Source organism: Candoia aspera, chromosome 11 (genome assembly GCF_035149785.1).
Source record: "Candoia aspera isolate rCanAsp1 chromosome 11, rCanAsp1.hap2, whole genome shotgun sequence".
Taxonomy (NCBI): Eukaryota; Metazoa; Chordata; class Lepidosauria; order Squamata; family Boidae; genus Candoia; species Candoia aspera.
Window position 1 is genome coordinate 3,359,886 of NC_086163.1, and position 21,422 is coordinate 3,381,307.

Genomic DNA, 21,422 nt, shown 5'->3' on the forward strand with positions numbered 1-21,422 from the left:
ACCAAGAAGGCAAAATGGCTGTCTGTTGAGACACTAGAAGTAGCCCAAGAAAGAAGGAAAGCAGAAGAAGAGATCAAGAAAAGGTGGCAAGAATATACAGAAGACCTGTATAGGAAGGATAACAATATCGGGGATAGCTTTGACGGGGTGGTCAGTGAGCTAGAGCCAGACATCCTGAAGAGTGAGGTTGAATGGGCCTTAAGAAGCATTGCTAATAACAAGGCAGCAGGAGATGACGGCATCCCAGCTGAACTGTTCAAAATCTTGCAAGATGATGCTGTCAAGGTAATACATGCTATATGCCAGCAAATTTGGAAAACACAAGAATGGCCATCAGATTGGAAAAAATCAACTTATATCCCCATACCAAAAAAGGGAAACACTAAAGAATGTTCAAACTATCGAACAGTGGCACTCATTTCACATGCCAGTAAGGTAATGCTCAAGATCCTGCAAGGTAGACTTCAGCAATTCATGGAGCAAGAATTGCGAGATGTACAAGCTGGGTTTAGAAAAGGCAGAGGAACTAGGGACCAAATTGCCAATATCCGCCGGATAATGGAAAAAGCCAGGGAGTTTCAGAAAAACATCTATTTCTGTTTCATTGACTATTCTAAAGCCTTTGACTGTGCGGACCATAACAAATTGTGGCAAGTTCTTAGCGGTATGGGGATACCAAGTCATCTTGTATGCCTCCTGAAGAATCTGTATAACGACCAAGTAGCAACAGTAAGAACAGACCACGGAACAACGGACTGGTTTAAGATTGGGAGAGGAGTACGGCGGGGCTGTATACTCTCACCCTACCTATTCAACTTGTATGCAGAACACATCATGTGACAAGCTGGCCTTGAGGAATCCAAGGCTGGAGTTAAAATCGCTGGAAGAAACATTAACCATCTCAGATATGCAGATGATACCACTTTGATGGCTGAAAGCGAAGAGGAACTGAGGAGCCTTATGATGAAGGTGAAAGAAGAAAGTGCAAAAGCTGGCTTGCAGCTAAACCTCAAAAAAACCAAGGTTATGGCAACCAGCTTGATTGAGAACTGGTAATAGAGGGAGAAAATGTAGAAGCAGTGAAAGACTTTGTATTTCTAGGCGCAAAGATTACTGCAGATGCTGACTGCAGTCAGGAAATCAGAAGAGGCTTAATCCTTAGGAGAAGAGCAATGACAAATCTCAATAAAATAGTCAAGAGCAGAGACATCACACTGACAACAAAGGTCCGCATAGTTAAAGCAATGGTGTTCCCCATAGTAACATATGGCTGCGAGAGCTGGACCATAAGGAAGGCTGAGAGAAGGAAGATCGATGCTTTTGAGCTGTGGTGCTGGAGGAAAATCCTGAGAGTGCCTTGGACTGCCAGAAGATCAAACCAGTCCATCCTCCAGGAAATAAAGCCAGACTGCTCACTTGAGGGAATGATACTAAAGGCAAAACTGAAATACTTTGGGCAGATAATGAGAAGACAGGACACCCTGGAGAAGATGCTGATGCTAGGGAGAGTGGAGGGCAAAAGGAAGAGGGGCCAACCAAGGGCAAGGTGGATGGATGATATTCTAGAGGTGACGGACCCGTCCCTGGGGGAGCTGGGGGTGTTGACGACCAACAGGAAGCTCTGGCGTGGGCTGGTCCATGAAGTCACAAAGAGTTGGAAGCGACTAAACGAATAAACAACAAAAGAGTGGTATTATGTAGTGTTGACTGGAGATTATTAACACTCTAATGGTTAGATAATTTTTCTTTAAGCTAAAGAAAAAAAAGTTTATGCTAATATTAACTATGATTTCTGAAATGCTAATGTTGATAAGGCTAAGATGGTTTAAATTTTATATCTAAAGCTGAAGCCATCAGTCATAATTTAACTCAACTGCATAACTAAGTCTATATTGATCACCTCTGTGTTAATCATTTGTCCGCAGGAAGTAAGAACAGCCAACTTTCTTCTCATATATTAAAAAATATCTTTCTGCATGGTTGCCTGGGGACAATTACTGTTTTTTCTGTGGGCCTGAATACCTGTTTGCAAGCACAATCTTCCCACCAAACAGGCTCCAAACTTTCTTAAGCATTTACATCCTAGCCACCTTCACACAAATGGAGGGAGCCCATAGCAAGATTCCTCTGGGAAAATATCCGGAAATTCTGGTTATCCGAAATGCTACACAAAGCCAGATTACCAGAAGCCTCTCATCCTACTGTTGCAGCAACTACACTGTCCTCTTATTTGTTTCAGGACTACAGTTATGACCGCAGATGATATCTGAAGGACTGCCTTCTTCCATATGGGACTGAGAATCCACGAGGCCTGCCCCGTCTATTCCAAGCTGTTTAGCTGGAACAAGGGAACAACACTTTTCAGTGGTTCTTCTCAGGTTTGGGGGCATCTTCTGCAAGGGTATCGTACTTGCATAAATCACAGTAACTTTAGACAGGGTTTTGTTTTTAAAGACTGTACCTTGTTCCTTTTTGAAAAATGTAATCATACTGGTTTTCATAAAAATACAGATAAAGTGAGATTTGGAGATTAACCCCCTCCCTTTCTACTTTACTTTTGTTTTATTGTGATCCACTCAATTCCACTTTGAAACTGAGTGCCATGTAAACTGCATAAATAAATAGAAAAGTCAAACTTAAAAATACAATTTAAACACATCAACCCAAACTATACATTAAGGGGAAAAAACCCTTAATATAGAGGAACTTCAAACATTTATTCTAAAAAAAAATGAAAAATTAATAGTCAGAAAAAAGAAAAGAAAATAGTCCGATCTGTAGATTAGTGGAAAGGCAGACTTCCAGTGCGATTGTAACTTCAACAGCTTTGAGGTTCTCCCTTCCCTTTTCTGTTGCACGTGGTTTGGCTTGACTGTTTCCAGCTGAAACAGCTTATTCTGCCTTGCAGAACTGTTTCCTGCCGGCGTTTGTGGGGTGGCTTGCAAAAATTCTGTGGCCGTGATGGCTTTTTAATCTTTTGCCCAGTGATGATTCTTGGTAGTCCTGGGAAATGGAACTTGCTTTACAGAACCCTGTGATGGCAAGCCAAAATATTGGGACCCCGGGTCAATGTGAAGAAAGAAGAATTTAAATTGTAACCGTAGGCCCGTCTGGCTAGCTGCTGCTGCTGCACGGTGACACCACAGGTCTCTGTGCATAATTAAGCCATAAGGAATGCTTGTAAGCAACCATGCCAAGCCCACAAGCACAAAATGATAAGAAGAAATGGGTGGGGGGGGGGGGAGCACAAGCCTGACAGTTGTACTTTCAGACAGCCTGGCCTGAATATCAGACTTTGGGGGCCATTTAAAGCTTGTGAAAGAAGCAGTGATGGCTAATGTGTGATGACTGGTTACAATTTTGGAAACTTTTGACACAAAAACATTCAATCCAAGTACATTGATACATTTAAGAATATGAACTGAGCCACACTTTAGCTCAAATGCATGAAAAGTATCACATCCCAACTTGAAACGTAAAACAACACTGCCTAAAACAGACCCATCTTTAGTTATGCTCAGTATGACAGCGTGTGTGGCCCAATCTGACTTTTATCAAAGGAAATGATGTGTTTTTAATGCAAGTCTGACATGAACCAGAAGATTTGGGGTTAGAATTTCCTAATCTTTACCCAATACTGAAGACCATCTGGTTCTGAGTCCTTTACAAGGCCTGTAGACTTAATCAGCAGGATATAAAACTAATTCAAAATCATTATAACCTGTCTTATCTTTTATGATTCAAGGCAATAATGCAAGAATAATACATACAACAAAAAAGCAATATAAAGAATAATACTTCCTCCCAAAATAACAAGTACAATGGATAATGCAATTATGTTAGAGATGCCCAGGGGCAATACAATATAGTAAGGTTTGCAGGTAAGTCCAAGGAGCTGGCCAGATCAATAATCTTACAGGATAAAGCACTTTTCTATGCTTTCAGCATCCTCAAAGCCCAAGGGCATCAACAGCTCATCCATGTTATCAAGAATAAGTACATGCCTGAATTTCAGACACGCTCATATACAATTCAGCCTTCAGCCCACTACCGACAGCCACAATTGCTGATCTGCACTAAATACTGTCCACTTCATCTGCAATCAAAATTTAGGTATTTGCTGAAAGATCACAATCCAAGAATAACAACAAGTGCCACCACCCAATGGATTCGAATGAAGCATGCAAAGAAAATAGAAAAAGAAAAATCCTTATTTGAAAGATAGTTCATCTTGAGCCCTAGCTTTTATCTACATTTAAATTCCTCCTTCTTGTGAATGAATAAACCAGGCACCAATCTGCATCCCTCTCCTCAGGACTCCAGCAGTCAAAAACTGCATTTGCCTATCAGTGTCATCTTGTGCTTAGTCAATAGGGCAAGTTTTTCTCCCTTTGTCTGCAGCAGATAAATGCTCACTCCACCCCCAGTAGCTCTTAGTGCACATTTATCTGTCCCCAAAAACACAGGTGCAGGTTGTCACAAAAAACTGGCTATCAGATTCACCAGGACAATGTTATACAGATCACTGATTTGGTTCAGATGCAAAAACAGTCCTGGAGCGGCTTAGAAATGTGGAGAGAATCCAAACTGGTGTCCAGCTGTCACTGCTCTCACACCTCCTACTGAATATTCATTTTTTAATGGGAAATTAACCGAAGACAGATCAATCAATGCTAAATTATAGTTATGATGGAGAGATGCTAAAGCAAAAGGGTGGAAACCATTTCACTCTGTTCGTTTTATTCTTACAACGTGACAGCATAAATGCTTACAATAGCATACATGAAATAAATACATTGTTTTGGGCCTTGACCAAGATCACAGTGAGAAGTGCGCTCAATGAGCAACTCCAAGGCAAAGACCCACACAGGATACTATGTGTCCAAAACCATTTGTGTGTGGTTCTAGGAGAAAAACAATATATTTTGTTCCAGTTCACACATAAAGGTTTTGACAAGGGTTTGGCAATCCGAGGATGAGAGACTAAAGCTCTGGGTCAAACAGCAAGGGCAGATCGGCAAAAGACCCCCATCAGGGAAGATCTATGCCTCCGCTATTATCCCTCTTCACCCAGCCACACCGAAGACCCACAACTTGAAGCTAAGCCTCTCCTGGACTGAAGCCCACATCTCATGAGGCAGAAATGCACAGCAGTCAAGAGGTAGTTCTGTGTTTCTGAGCCTACGCAGACTGCAGGTCATGCAGACCCAAAATATGAGACAAAGAATTGTGGCAAGCAAAACAAAGGTAAGTTTTTGTATGGATGCTCATTGACAAGCACGAAGAGATTATAGTAAACGTCTGCTACCTCAGTCCAATGGTTACCGATGGCACGATTCTAGGGATGGCTGGAGTAATGAGATTAACGGGCATTGAAAAAGGCCTTGGAGAAGCAATTTTCATCCTAACTGCTCGAGATTCTTGTACAGGTAGTCCTCACTTAACAACCATTCATTGAGTGATGGTTTGGACTTACAACAGTGTTGAAAAAAACGATTTACAGCCAGTTCTCACACTAATGACTGTCACAGTGTCCCCACAGTCATGCAATCACGATTTGGGTGCTTGGCAACCAGTTCACATTTATGAGCATTGCAGCGTCCCGCGATCATCATTTTCAAACTTCCCGGCTGGCTTCTGGCAAGCAAAATCAACAAGGAACCACGTGATTCGCTTAACGACCACATGGTTCACTTAATGCCTGCAGTGATTCTCTTAACCACTACCGCAAAAAGGGTCATAAAATCCGGTTGGATTCGCTTAATGACTGTTTTGCTTAGCAACCGAAATTCCGGTCCCAATTATGATCGTAAGCGAGGACTACCTGTATTTGGCAACTTAAGGACCGAGCCCAAATTGTTTTGTGTCTTACAATTTCCCAAAAAAACACAAGACAGCAAATGCAGTTCTCCCATTTTTTGCAAGAAGCTCCCACTACTTCCAGTAAACCTAAAGTAAATATCCAGTGAATGAGAGATAATGGATACAACTACAGCCTGGGACTTGAACTTTATTGCAAAACTTTTCTCATCTCCCTCAGAAGACTACTAAGCCAGTAACTCCAAAATTTCTGGAAAGTTTGTTACATTAGGGGGAAAAAAAGCATCTCAATTACACAGAACTTAGGTAAAAGCTGTAACTAGCTTCTCAAAATTTTAAGATATTGTTCAGGAATATGAGAAACCCGCCGCTAAACACAGGTGGAAATATTCAGTAGACAGAAGTACAAAGAATTTGCTTGCTCTGGAATTGCTCTTTGAAGGAAAAATTAAGCCTATTTCATAGCTGAACACTAAACTGCAGCCCAAGAGATACATTATTGACGATTCTGTGCTTTTTGGGACAGCTATAGCTGTTATTCAAAGAGAAGCAGAAAGAAAATTAAGCAATTGTGCGCCCAGCAAAAGCCTTTTCTCAACCACAAGATCACAACCTCACATCCTCTGCATCTTCATTCTAATTCTCAAGTTTTGCTTAAAGGTAAAGGTAAAGGTTTCCCTCGACGTAAAGTCCAGTCGAATCCAACTCTAGGGGGCGGTGCTCATCTCCGTTTCTAAGCCTTGGAGCCGGCGTTGTCATAGACACTTCCGGGTCATGTGGCCGGCATGACGACTCGGAACGCCGTACCTTCCCGCCGAAGCGGTACCTATTGATCTACTCACATTTGCATGTTTTCGAACTGCTAGGTGAGCAGGAGCTGGGACAAGCAACGGGAGCTCACCCCGCCGCGCGGTTTCGAACCGCCGACCTTCCGATCGGCAGCTCAGCGGTTTAACCCACCGCGCCACCGCGTCCCTCCAAGTTTTGCTTAGGCCAGAAATATTTTATGCTCCCAGGCCAGAATCCCATTCAAACTGCAGCCACTAACTCTTTGGACAAACTCTGGCGTTTAGCTGTCCAGGGACTACTGTCTTGCCAAAACTCTGTTAACAAGACTTAAGTCTGAGAAGGCCATAAAACAGAATGCCTCCTGCCATCCAAGCCAAGGAAGCAAATGTGTTTCTCTTAGTAGGTCACTGGAGACTTAACTGACAACCTACTGAAGGCCAGTGAAGGAATTTCTTCCAAAGACATTGGAAGAAATGCATTTAATAGTTGCATGTAAGAAAACAACTGGATCTGGTTGCCCTCTGTAGAGCTTCTCCTGTCTATACAGATGTATAACGACAAGCATTGCACCGTATTCTTTTAAATGAGGCATAAGGAAGTGCTGTATGGGCATGGTGGAAGCAAGGGCAGTGTGCAAGGATGGACAGATATGGAGAAGTGCTGTATAGTTAACAATGTTGATGTAAACTAGATTTAGCTGCACATCTTTTTCTTAAGTCTTTAATTTAGTTTATTACTTCAGACGGTCCTTCTGCATTCTGCATAATGCTGCTTACCCCAAGAAGGAACAGCATGATTGTTATATATGATGTATGATGCCAGTATCTTTCTGTAGTTGATACAAAGATGGGAATCTCAGCCCTTTACTTTTGTCATCTATATACTACTAAAACTCTCGTGTCTGTTTGTACTATAACCTTCAACTGGGCAAAACAGTGCATCATAGGGCAACAGTTTTTGAACCAAGGTACCTCAAATGGGCTAACTTACAGAACGCATCCAAAATCTGGAGCCCATTACTCCCACGGGATTGAAATTTGGCAAAACTGTGGCCACTTCAGCACCGGTGATTGTCATTTCCAGTGCTCCCTGACAGCTTCCCACAAGTCAATGGGGAACCGGCAAGAAGTCTAAACTCGAACGTGATCGCCGATACTCCCTGCCAGCTTCCCACAAGCAAAGTCAGTGGAGGAGCCAGCAGGAAGTTGCAAGTCCCAGGCTGGCAGGCGGGAAGTGGCTGCTGCCGGGTGGGGGAGGGAAGCGAGGGCTGGGCAGGGTGCGTGGGGGTGCAGGAGAGACACGATGCGGGTCAGGGAGAGTGCGCAAGGGTGTGAGGTGGTGCCTGGGAGGTGTGGTGAGGTGTGGGTCACGGAGGTGTGAGGGGGCATGGTGCAGGTTGGGGAGGGAGGGAGGGAAGATTTCCAATGCTTCCTGCCAGCTTCCTACAAGGAAAGTCAATGGGGAAGCCAGCAGGAAGTCGGAAGTCGCTCCCACTCCAACTGCTTTTTTGCCCGCCCGTGGTCATTCTGTACCTCTGTTTAGGTAAGGAAATATCTCTGAAACGATGGCCCAATGGGTCATGGGCTGCCTAGCATTTCCTCAAAGTGTCAGACTCTCTGATCTTATTACTTGCCCTCCCCAAGTCGAGAAAGCAAAACCAGAGTCCCCGCGTCTTATAATACAAGACAGTTTCAATGAATGGGTTTTCCAAGGTACTTATTCAAAAACTGAATATGCAAATGTAGTTGAAGTGCTCAAACTTGGAGCACTTGGAACAAAACCGCTGAAGCCTTCAAGGCTCAGCAGTTAAAGCACAAGCGTGACTCATCACCGCGGCTATCCATTGCACCGTGGTTACAGAAATGCAGAGGTACAGATGTTCTGCCTAGCTAAGTTTCTCTGAAGAGAGGTGGGGGCGGCACCTTGTTCAAGGCTCCTTTCCACCTTCCTTCAAAGACCCGAGTCGCTGTGAGGCGCCGCGTCTGCCATCTTGGTCTGAGATCCGACGGCTCCAGCACAACTGCAGAATACATCTTGTTCGGGCTCTGTTGGAAATAGGTAACTACCTGTTCACTACATTTTTATTGGAAACTACTCATTAATGAGCCTTAACTAATGAGCTAAACAGCTGTACTAACTGCTTAATGACCAAAACTATTCTAGCGATATTGCTGAAGATCTCCAGGTGCCATCTGCTCACTGCAAGTTCCAGGCAGACAGTAAATGATAATGCCTGTCTGATCACAAAGTGTGCACGAAAGCCAAAGTATTTGAAAAAACAAACGAACACAAAGACAAAAAAACAAACCGACAAACCATGTTACGCCAAGACTCTTTTAGCAACAAGTAAACAAAATGTCAACTCTAAAAGAACAACAGGGACTCACACAAGGATTTTCTGAACTCTTTTCTCAGCTGAAAGCGTAAGTATGGAAAGATTGGCTTAAGGCTCACACACAGAGCTTTTGTAGACGCAGCCCATCGGGGAACACTGCTGCTGGTCCCAGTTTTGCTTATCCCTCCCAGCACTTTCTTCTGCAGTGACCATTCCCAGAGTAAGGTGTTCCAGTCTGGTGCGGCAACTGAGAAGTCTTTTTTTATTAATGCTCGTTCCATGGACAGAAAGATCACAGCTAATGGTCAACATTCAGATCTTAAGGTGGAATGAGGGTTATCGAAAGACAAACTGTAAAGCAGGAAAGGGATGGTTAGAGAAAGAGACAGTACAAATGTAATAAATACTTTTCTAAGTTCCTATCATTGTTTCACATCAAGCTATCATCTTTATTATTTTCATAATGTTAATGCTTAAGCATGCGTGACCAATGTTTAACTCCTTCATTAGATCACTAACGCTTTGAAGTAAGGACATCTCTATGGGTAGAGCTCAGAAGAGTTACTGTAATATCCAAAAATCTTGTCTGTCTGCTGCAGCACAAAGCAGAACACCAAATGCAGCAGATAAAACCCTTTTAATTCTACATCAATGCTTCTCAGCTTCCCAACACACAGAGGACAGTGAAACCACTTAAGGGCTTATGTTTCATTATGCTAGTTCCCTTCTAGGAAAAGAAGCGGTCCTTAACAGTCACGCATTGTATTCACACCTGCACAGCCATAAATTACACAAACAGCCTTCAGGCTCAGCATGTTTATTGATCTAAGATCAAATGAAGACTTACAGACTCAATTCTCATCAACAACCCATCTCCTAAAAATTTATCAGTGATACAGACTGCCTTCTTCTCAGCCAGAAGCAGACACTGTTGTGTCCTCCAGATGTTTTAAACTAAAACTCCCATATCCTTTGCCACCAGCCACACTGGCTGGGATTGACAGAAGGAAGTACAAAACATCTGGATTTTGCCTACTCGTGTAAAGTGAAATCTAAATATTCTTGTCTAGACATTTCATATACATTCAGTTTTAATATTCCATCTATTTAGTTACCATCTGATAATATTTACAAACAATCCTATACCCATCTCCTAAGAAATAAGACCCATTAAGTTCAATTTTGTTGTTGTTTATTTGTTTAGTCGCTTCCGACTCTTCGTGACTTCATGGACCAGCCCATGCCAGAGCTTCCTGTCGGTTGTCAACACCCCCAGCTCCCCCAGGGACGAGTCCGTCACCTCTAGAATATCATCCATCCATCTTGCCCTTGGTCGGCCCCTCTTCCTTTTGCCTTCCACTCTCCCTAGCATCAGCATCTTCTCCAGGGTGTCCTGTCTTCTCATTATGTGGCCAAAGTATTTCAGTTTTGCCTTTAATATCATTCCCTCAAGTGAGCAGTCTGGCTTTATTTCCTGGAGGATGGACTGGTTGGATCTTCTTGCAGTCCAAGGCACTCTCAGAATTTTCCTCCAACACCACAGTTCAAAAGCATTAAGTTCAATAGCACTCACTATTAAGCACCCTTCAATTATTACTAATTATACTGAAATATACCCCTTTGAACAAAGTAGCCTGGATCACATTTAACACTAAGCTATACTGCAGGTTTGTTTGCTTTTTATGTGCAGACCAAACCATGTAAAATTGTACAATAAACAATTAGAAATCCTGGCATAGTTTTGTATGAATGCAGCCAATGACCCACTTTCTGAGGTAGATACATATCAGTGTCCTGTTAAGGTGCTGGGCTAGAAACCAGGAGGCTGCGAGTTCTAGTTCCGCCTTAGGCCTGAAAGCCGGCTGGGTGACCTTGGGCCTGTCGCTCTCTCTCAGCCCAACTCGGTGCAATGTAGACTAACTTCCTCATGCTGCACCACAGGCAATGTGACTTGTCATGGCTAAATAGTCTACACATCCGGCTGCTGGACCTCACAAGGATTTCCCAGCAAGAAAAAGCAGCCTGGACACCGAACTGCTATGCCATATGATAAAAAAAAAAAAAGTATCCTGTTAATTTAGTTAACAAATTGGGGTAGTAAAGCATAAACAGATTCTGTTTAACAAGAATTGCAAAATTTACAGTTACCAAATATCAAGTATATTATACATGAATATAACAAATCTCCAGATAGTTGCTGTGTGTGAATCAGCAGGGAAGGCTTGATTCTTCAACAAATATCCTAAGTCATAAAATTTACAGGAAATATACCACTAAGAAAGGTTTCTGATGAAATGCATTTGCTATATGACTTATTATTGCATCTGTATTAATTTTTGAATTAGGATCAGAGAGACTCAGGTTCAAGTCCCTCCTCATGTCACTCCCGCTCAGCCCAAAAATCAGCATGGTGCTGTGGTTCAAAGGCTGGACTAGAAACTGGGAGACCATGAGTTCTAGTCCCCTCCTGGGCCACAGAAGCTCGCTAGGGGAGGAGGGCTGCTGCTGTGTGGATAAAATGAGAAATCCACATGAAGGTTGCCTTGAGCTCTTAGAGGACAGGGAAATACACAGTTAACAAATAAATATTCTGCTACAACACATGTGATTTTTTCATTTTCATCTTCACAACAGTTGGATGTGTTAAGCTTATTTAGTATATTAACTGAAGACTTGTTATTTTTATTAACTAAACAAAGGACCTCAGCCTTCCTATTCTGATCTCTCAGTCTGCATTGTGATTTTTTGTTAGGTTAAAGTCCTGCATGCTTCACTGTTATTTTAGTTTCCTTGCATTTCCTTACTTGCTATTTCAGTCTTTCAGTTAGCTATTTATCCTGGCAAGTTCAACTTAAACCTTAAAGCATGCCAGAACCACGCAAGCCACAGTCCAGAACTACATGCCAGTGATACCATAGTTCAAAGGGCTGATAGATCTTTACACCTTTTAAAAGAACATGTTACTTATTTACAGAAAAGGGTAAAACAAAATGCAGACAGAACTGGCAGGGGACACAGTGGTCTAGTTCAGTGTTTGCATGCTTGATCCAAACCAACTGGAGATTTATTGAACTGGAAAGGAATTAAGAGCTGGGGTGTTTCTCCTCTCCCTCCTCTTGGCACAGAAGACAGAGTCTAGTTTGCGAAACCAGATATTCCCAATCCTGTGCTAGGAAACATGCTGAACAAACCAGGTTGCCTTTTCTAGAGCTGGGTGCAGGAAAAGAAGGTGGTCTTAAGTTCGCCGCTGTTCCTCGCCAACAACCTGGACTGCAGATTAAAGATACCCTGCAAACCCTAAAACGCTGTTGTGATTCAGATGGTGGCTCTATCAAGATCACTACCTTTGCCTGTTATATGACAACACTAATCTAGGTTTAATCTAGAGCTGTTTCACAGATCTTACAAACAAAACTGAACACAACATGAGTCACAACACCAGAAGCTATAAAAACCGAATCATTTAGGTGAGTGACTTTCTTATCCATCAGGATTTGGTAATGCCAAAACATCTCCTGACTTTGTGGGAAAAAAGAAAGAAAATGATGGTCTGTGGCCTCAGACTAAAAGCAGCAGAAGCTGGAAGTAACACATCTTATCTTGTATGATACTGAATCCTATCTGTTCAAAAATAAAAAAGTAGACAAGCAAGTAAGAAATCAAAACCATGTTTTAAATGGCTTTATCCAAACCATCTCACCAGCTTAAGACCAACTAAATGGATCATTCCTTCCTAGGTGGTGACATAACACCTTTGGAAGTTTTCAAAACCATGGGAAATGTTTTATTATCTTAGTTTATAACAACAAAAAACACAGGACATGGAAGGGTGATGGGAACTAAATATGTAAGCATAACCATCTAAGTAAGTTATTGTGTAATGAAAAAAAGTGAAAACTATTATATAATAATTCTTTTAAAAAAAGATACAAGACGGTACAAACTAATGTACTCTTAAAACAATGTTAACATATAACTTGGGTCCTACTGGAAAAACAGAAGGGGGAAATTTTAAAACAAAGGCCTGGCATGGGTTTTAAAATTCATAAATCACAGCAAAGCGAGCAGCAATTCTCTGGGTTGGACTCTGATTTGCACACTTAGAATAACTTGCTCTACATGGGGCTGCCCTTGAAGACCACCCAGAAGCTTCAACTGGTCCAGAATGCAGTAGCACGAGCAGTGATGGGCATGCCTCGGTGTGCCCGTGTAGCACCTCTACTTCACATGCTGCATTGGTTGCCAGTTTGCTTCTGGGTGCAATTCAAGGTGCTGTTTGTTACCGATAAAGCCCTACATGGCACAAGGCCTGGTTCCTTGAGGGACCATTGGTCTGCCATAGCATCTGCCTGGCTGATTCGATCCTGAAGAGTTGGTGTGCTCCAGGTTCCTTCAATTAAATAATGTCATCTATCAGGACCCCAGAAGCGCACCTTCTCTGTAGCAGCAGCTGCCCTCTGGAACAAGGTTCCCCCCAAACTCCAGATGGCCACCACTTTGCTGTTATTTAGAAGAGCCATGAAATCCTGGCTCTTCGCCCAGGCCTTTGGCAAGAGAGAGTGAGATCCCTCGCTTCATCGTGTTTGCCATTTTTATCTTTTATGTTCTATTCATTTTCTTGTAATTTTTTTTGTTTGATTGTTGTAAGCTGCAGTGGTTGAGTTCATGCAACGTACAAGTTTAATAAATTATTATTATTAAATCAATGAGATATAATCCAATTATAAATTTGCTGCCAATTACTTTAGAGGGTTTATTTTAGGCATGGCGCCATCTGGATCCCACTTCAGGTGTTGAGATGAAACAAATCTATATTATTTTAATGTCTGACATTTATATAATACAATGAGGTAGAACATTTAACATTTAAACTTTTTCAGATTTTTCATAATCCTTTCAAGCACCTTGCACGATGCAAAATGTTAGCCTTTTACTAGACATGTGGAACTGACACTAATGTACCCCTTTCCCATCATCAAAAGATTGCTACTGATCCCCACTGGGCACAGCCAGCACATTTAACAGCAAGAGACTTTAGGAGTTGTTGTCCAAAATATCTGGCAGTTGCAGCTCAGGGACAGCTGGATTAAATGTTACAAAATGCTGCAGAAGTCAAACATATGAATGGTCTTCCATTCTCTGGGGCTTCAACTGTAGAATTATAAGTCTCTCTCTTCAGCAGGCACATTTCACCTTAAATCCTAATCAGAAGCATTTTGAAGGACTGAATCCATTTCAACTTGTTAAAGTCTACTTTTGAGTCAAGCGAAGGTCTTGGAAACAACAGGGACGTGGTTTCCTTCTCAATGTTTCTCAACTTCCCAGTCTAACTGATGGCCTGGGAGATATCCTGATGGTCTCTCTTCAAGTACTAAAAGGCAAAAGGTGAAAGGTCCCCTGTGAAGCACTGAGTCATGTCCGACCCTTTGGGGGGACGCTGCTTTCATGACGTTTTCTTAGCAGACTATAGAAAGGGGTGGTTTGCTATTGCCTTCCCCAGTCGTCACCTCCCCCAGCAAGCTGGGTCATTTTACCGACCTCGGAAGGATGGAAGGCTGAGTCGACCTGAGCCAGCTACCCGAGAATCCAGCTTCCGCCGGGATCGAACTTGGGTCGCGGGGAGTGTTTCGGTTGCAATACTGCTGCCTACCCCTCTGCACCACATGAGGCTCCTAAAGGTAAAGGTTCCCATTTAGTTGTGTCCAACACTAGGGGGCGGTGCTCATCTCCGTTTCATGGCTGAAGCGCCAGCGTTGTCCAAAGACGCTTCCGTGGTCACGTGGCCGGCATGACAGTCACAGAACACTGCTACCTTCCCACCAAAGTGGTACCTATTTATCTACTCGCATTTGCATGCTTTCGAATTGCTAGGTTGGCAAGAGCTGGGGCGAGTGCGGGAGCTCACTCCGTCACGCGGCGCTCGGGTCTCGAACTGCCAAACCTGCAACCTTCCGGTCGACAAGCCTGGCATCTTAACCACTGAGCCACCACACCCCTAAGTACTAAAGAGATCCACTAATTCTGCTTAAATTCTCAAAATCATACAAAATTATCCTCATGCTACCACCTTGTTATCTTAAAACTTTGTTTTTGATAATACAACCAGCAGGGAATATGTTTTTTTTTAAAAAGGTCAAGATGGTGGCCATGACAGTGCAATTGAAGCTCTGCCGGCTTTTTATGAACACACAAAAACTAAGCAGAGCTTTGACTGCATCAAGATGGCACCATCTTGACTTTTTTTTTTAACATACCCTGTGGATACCCCTGCTATGTAGTACATAGTATACATATATTATATAGAGAGAAGGGGGGAAGCACCTCCAAAAGACCCCAGGGATTCAAGAACCAGTCACGGAAAACTATAACACAACCGATGCAGTATTCCAATGGCGCGTACAATTTTGTTTCTGGTTTTAATTATAGTGGAACAAACTTGCAGCTACTTTACATGAAGCATAGTATCTAGAAAACTAAGCTATGAAACTGGAACTCCTCAAGAATTCACTGGTGCCATAAAAGCATTAGGCAGCCTCAGCATGTGTCTCTCTCAGTATCATCCCCCGATCATTATTCTTCCGGAATACAGCACATATTCCTTATATTACATAGGTTTTAAGACTGCAGCTAAATAATGCTATAGCTGCTCTTTTGAAACTTTTTGAGAGAATTCTCTACAAATTGTAAACATCCAAAAAACTAAAAAGAATCCACAATCCAAAAAAACACACAATCCACTGTCTCTGTCATTCTCACCAAAAATAAATATGGCACTTCACTACAAGCTCACTAAGATCTATTGTTGGAACTACACGGAACAATCTAGAACTCAGGATGTAATTCATCCCAGCGCAGGGTGGAACTGACATCAATGCAGGTGCTGTGCTTAATGCAGGGAGAAAATTCTAAAATTCTGATTACCACTTCTCAAGATTCTTAGAGCTGACCCACTGGAAAAGTCTGCAGCACAATTTACAAATCACAAATCAAGCCTCTGGTAAAGGAACTCGAACTCAGGATATGAGGGGTGAACAGAGTCTTCATGGTCCCTCTAGTAATGCAGCACCAATAGCAAGGGCAGCGAGATACCAACTGAGCCCTAGGCTGCAACTTTTAGGGATGGCAGGACTATTTGGAATTCTGAGACAAATTTGTGGGTGCTTTCACAGTGACTGCCATCAGATTTTTGAAAATTCGCAAAATAGCTCCCACAGTAAGTGTGCCCAATCACAAAACACCCATTTACCAAGGAGCAAACTGGTGAGGTTGCCTTCCATTACATTCCCAACCTTCTGAGATGCTCTCAACCAACCCCAGCCTACCATTGCCTTTTCTCTGGGGAGAGGCCACCCTTCCAGACAGTACAATAAGGCACAGCTTAGTTTTATTTTCTAAGGATGTTTTGAGGCCCACTTGAGGCTTTCTTCAAAATAAAGGTATGACAGAAGCCGGTGTTTTATGGCAAATCACTTTAGGTGTCTCTCTCTTTTAAATTAGAAAACCAATACATTAAAGCCTGGGAAGGTAGGCAGTCTGGTGGACACCAAAGGAGCTAGCCATCTGCAAGCACATAGATATTCACCTTGATTTCCTCAATACCAATGACTCCTTACACATCGTCTTTGCTTAATTTGCCTCATCCAGAAAGTGAAACATCTCCTGATTCCAGAAATCCCCTCTCTGTGGTTATCATATTCATGATCTTAGCAATGAAAGAAATCAGGAGGAATCTGGTAGCATCTTTCTAACAAATTCTATTGAAGGGCATAAGCTTTTGCAATAAGTCTTTTAATAAAATTTGTTAGAAAAAATGCTACCAGACTGTTTCTGTTTTTTGGCCACTGTAGCCACAGCTCTCCTCCTACAATAGCAATGAAAGGTAATCAAAAGTGGCTAATGCAAACTGAAATTATTTGAAACAAAATAAGCAAATGTCTTTGTAAATTGCTACCAAATGACAAAAGATGTTTTATTAATGTTCTTTCAAATGTGCTTTTTCATTATTCTGATAAAAGGAAAAAGTTCTCAGGACACAAATTGTCAGTACACTTTTCTGATAGATAGAATAGATAGGTAAACAGAAACCAATTCCACATTAGCATCTAGAATTCAGAAACAACTGGCCTGGTTCACACTAACAGTAAGTTAAAAAATGTGTTTTAAGTTAAAAAATGTGTTTGTAAGCCATAATTTTGTTCCTAGGATGGGATCCTCTATGTTTTAATTCAAAAGCAAACCAAATTAAGCGGTGTGATGTGCAAATTGGGCTCTTGCAAATACTTACAAGCAGAACCATCTCACTTGAATTTACAGTAAAATGCTGCCCATCTTGTGATTGCAATCCCTGGGGGTAAACCCAGTGAAACAAAGATATTTTCTCCTGTATAATCAAACACAGGATTCTGTGTTATCAGATAATGTCCTGTTTAAGCAGAACATTGTGTCTTGCCCCAGTTTCAAAAATCAAGGACAGATTGGAGGGAAGACTAAGCACCCACCTTGCAGGGCGCACAGGTCTTCCATTTTTGCAGTCAATCAAAAAGGAACAATCACAACCTTTTCGCTGAGACTTTTTCCAATGCCTGTATTATATAAAAAATACTATCCTACTGACTTCGCCCTGCCAAACAGTTTAGAAGTTATAAAAAACTACTTGAAAAAAAGCAACAAGACAGGGCAAAGGTAATATGTAAAATCGTGCACTGACTTCAGCTTCCTCCAGTAAAACCTATCAGGGTTGGCTGGCTTGTTCTCTTAATCTAGAGTTCATTCTTAGCTTGCCCATTCCACAGATTGCCACACTTTCCATCCTTATGAACAGATGCTTACAAATAAGAACATACATACATACATTTAGGTAATTTCTATTCAGAATGAGAGCTCCAAGGCTGGAAGTGAGTACCAGGCATTTCTCAAGAGCATCACAAAACATCCAAATAAGCTTTTCAATTTAAGCCGTGTAGAAGAAACATATTTATTCGTGTTCACTTAGAAACCATTTCTAGTAGAACCAGTGACTTCAAATGCCTGAATTCTTAATGTCTGTCCAGCTAACTCAAGTTAAAGATGAATATGTCAGGATCAACTAGCAGATTATGGCAAACCAAAAGAACAAATGTGACCAGCTGATCCCCCAAATAACCTCTACAAAATCCAACTTGCTCCTTTTTTTTTTTACAATGGGGTAGTCATGCCTTTTATTTTCCCCACCGGGCCAGTGGAAACCAATCTTCCTCCCACAGCTGCTTGAATGGACTTCCAAAAGTTCTGAATAAAACCCACAAGTGTTTCTAGGCCAGCTGCACCCGCCTGATTTTGCCAGCATTTCCTCTTGGCGGCCCGCTCGCCCAAAAAAAGAGGAAACAACTCCCAAGTTACGGCAAGCTTCTTCCGTGGACTCTGAAGACTGCCCCGGCTCAGGCCAAGGCTGATGGCCGGGGTCCCTCCAGGGGTCTACCTCCGCGGGGCTACAGCCGCCCCGGGCGGGCGCCGGGCAGCAGAGGGCAGCCGCGGGGAGGGTGCGCCTACCCAGATGCCCCTCGGTGGGGCACCAGCCCAGCCCAGGAACCCCAAAACCAACACCGGGACCGGGAGAGCCGCCGGCAGGATCAACAACCGCGACTGGGACCCTCTTTTGTCCCGCCACGGGCGGTTCGGCCCACCCGCCGCTCTCGGCGAGGCCCCATAACGCGCGGCCAGCCTAAAGAAGCCTAGCGAGCCGCACCATCTGTAACCGACGGCCGGCAAGCCCGCCTGAGGAACCCTCGGCAGCCGGTCCTCGCCCGCCCGCCCCGCTCGGAGGGACTGCGAGCGCCCGGCGGCCGCCCCGCCGGCCTGCCCGCCCCGGGCCCCGCGCCGCCCGCTGACCTCGCGCACGTCCTGCAGGCACTCGAGGACGGCCAGGTTGTTGGCCCAGCTGTGCTTGGGGCAGACGCGCGCCACGTCTTCGCGGCACACCGGCTCTTCCGCCAGCTTCCAGCCGCCGCCGGAGGAGCCCGCGCGGGGCGCCCGCCCGCCGCCGCCGCCGCCCACGGCCGGCCCGGGCTGAGGCGCCTGCTGCTGCTGCTGCTGCCCCTGCGGCTGGGCCCCCAGCCCCGCCGCCTGCTGCTGCCCCTGCGCCGGGAACGCGGCGGCGGCGGCCCCGGCCGGCTGCGCCCGCGCCGGCCCGAGGGCCACGAGGAGCAGGAGGAGCAGAGGGCCCGGCCCGCGGCGGCCCCGGGCCCCGACACGTCCGCACGGCGCCATCTTGGATGCGACTCCTTCGCTCGGGCGGCCCCGCCCACCGAGACGCCGCCGGAGAGACACGCCCCCGCGTCCTGCGCGCGGCGTCGGGGCCGGCCGTTCCGAGCGGGCGGGGCGCGCCTCCCCCGTGGCCCAGGCAACCGCTGGGGCCGCCTCCCCGTTGCAAGCCTCGGCAGGGATCGAAGCGCAACGCAACCGGGAAAATTCTCCTGTCGCCTCAGTTCGCAGTGACAAAAGACACACACGCCCAGACCGATGCACTCGATCGTTAATGCAGCGGCAAGAATCGCCTGGATCAAGCCGTCATTTGACCATGGTTTATTATTGAACGACTACTGCTGTCCACAATGGTCGGGTTCGTCTTAAGACGAAGGAGAAAAAAACACGTAAGGTGGTGTTTCAGACCGATGTGCATTGCACGTTTATGGCTTTGCATCTGGGCTGGTTGGACTTCTACGGCTGCCAAATCGGAAGCCCTCAAGGTGACTTGTCCTGGTTTGCAAACTCAGCCAAGGGTTTGGAAACCAGCAAAGCACAATGGAATGCAACGTGTGAAGCAGACTGAGGGGTCGTCAAAGGCCACTAACCAGAGAAGACATGGGGGGAAATGGTGCACGGAGAAATGCAAAGAAAAACCTCCCAAGTCCTTGGCTCGTGAAGGTTCGGACTGGAGTCTGGTACCACCTTTTCCAACTAACGCATTTTATTCCAAGGCATAAGCGTTCATGAGCCTACAAAACACAGCTCTCCTCCTACACTTTTCCAACTCTGACATTCCAGCTGAAAAGGATGTGAACTGCAATCCCGTGCAAGCCGAGGGCACCACATTGAAGAACGCTGATCATACTTGTGACCCCTTTGGGAAAAAACCCACGTTTGCGCGGATCTGACCAGCCTATAAAAGGGGAGGGGGGCTTCAGCTGAACCAGTCCCTTTGGGGGCTTACATGTTAACAGGAAGACTCCAGAGGACTGGCTGGGGAGAAAAGAACAGGTGTCTTCAAAGCACAGCGCCACCCTCAATAGCCACTTAGACTATTTGCACAACCCTTGGAAACACCAGATCACCGTGGGGGTGGGAGGGAACAAGGAAAAAGTCAGCAGGCGCTCCCAAACTAAGCATTAGAGGTGTGGGGTGGGTGGGTGTGTACAAAAGCTGAACAGACTTGCACAGGCAAGTTAATTGCAAAATTTGTCTTTGGCTTTGCCTGGAGAAGGGGGCAGGGGGAGTAGCTAAACCTCTGAGTCCCACAGTTTTATTTATATGTATGTGTTTTTTCTTTAGTTTGATTCATGGGGAGGTTGCCCAGATTCATTGATCACTTGGGGGGGTGGGGCTGCAGCACTGCAAACTTTGAGAGCTCCTTCGTATTGACTGACTTGATCTTTATAACACGGCTCTCACGGGGCCTTTGGCAGCATACCCATAGAATCCAATATAAAACATTCACAGTAGAATGATACAATGGCCACGATACGGGAGTTAGTGCAACCACCAGACTCTCACATGACAGCACCACCCCCAAAGCCTAAACAAAATGCCTTCCAAAAGGGCTCCATCTTACCAAGCTTCTGGAAGGCTGCCAGTGTTGAGGCAAGTTTTCCAACTTCAGTGTGTGGTGGACCACCTTCCCAAATTCCCCTCACTGGGGCATTCTGGGAGCTGAAGTCCACATAACTTAAAGTAGCCGAAGTTGGAGAACACTTTCTCCGTCTTTGGGAAGGCTGTTCCATAAAACACGTGGCCACAATGGAAAAACACTCCCTGGGGGTCTCAGCAATCTGGCTTCATGAAAGAGATGACCAGCAGTTCCTCCAGATAATGGGATTGGATTGGTCAATTAGAGTGGAAAAAGCTGAGGTTTCTAAGGCTTTTTTCCTGATTTTGAAGGATTAGGCTGGGTTTCCTCTGAGTTAAGCCTAAATAAATATTTATAGTTCTCTGTCTCTCCTTAAAAAAGGCTTTCTCCAGTGTTGACTAATAGTGTTGACTATTAAAATTCAGTATAGTACAATTTCTGGATACCCTGGACCTGCAAAATTTGGGTCCAGTGGCATTTATATGTTCTCTCCTCTGTGTGAATTCACTGGAAGAAGAGTCCATTGGAATTGGGCAGCCAATAAATTTAAATAAATAATAAATGCCACCTAGCATGGGATCCGATAGTTGTATACAGCCCTGGGGGTGGTTGGTGGGTTGAGTATGCTCTCTCCGTCTTTTTAACTTTGTATATTTT

The 21,422-nt window shown here is 44.3% G+C and overlaps 1 protein-coding gene across 1 annotated transcript in view; it reads right to left on the reverse strand.

The window, feature by feature from the left end:
* Positions 1–19,208, reverse strand: part of GLG1 (golgi glycoprotein 1) — a 71,690-nt gene extending 52,482 nt beyond the window's left edge. Inside the window, exon 1 of the mRNA XM_063312867.1 lies at positions 18,812–19,208. Within this exon, the coding sequence (XP_063168937.1) occupies positions 18,812–19,189 (378 nt within the window). The 5' untranslated portion in view covers positions 19,190–19,208. The remainder of the gene's footprint in view (positions 1–18,811) is intronic.
* Positions 19,209–21,422: the final 2,214 nt, after the last annotated feature.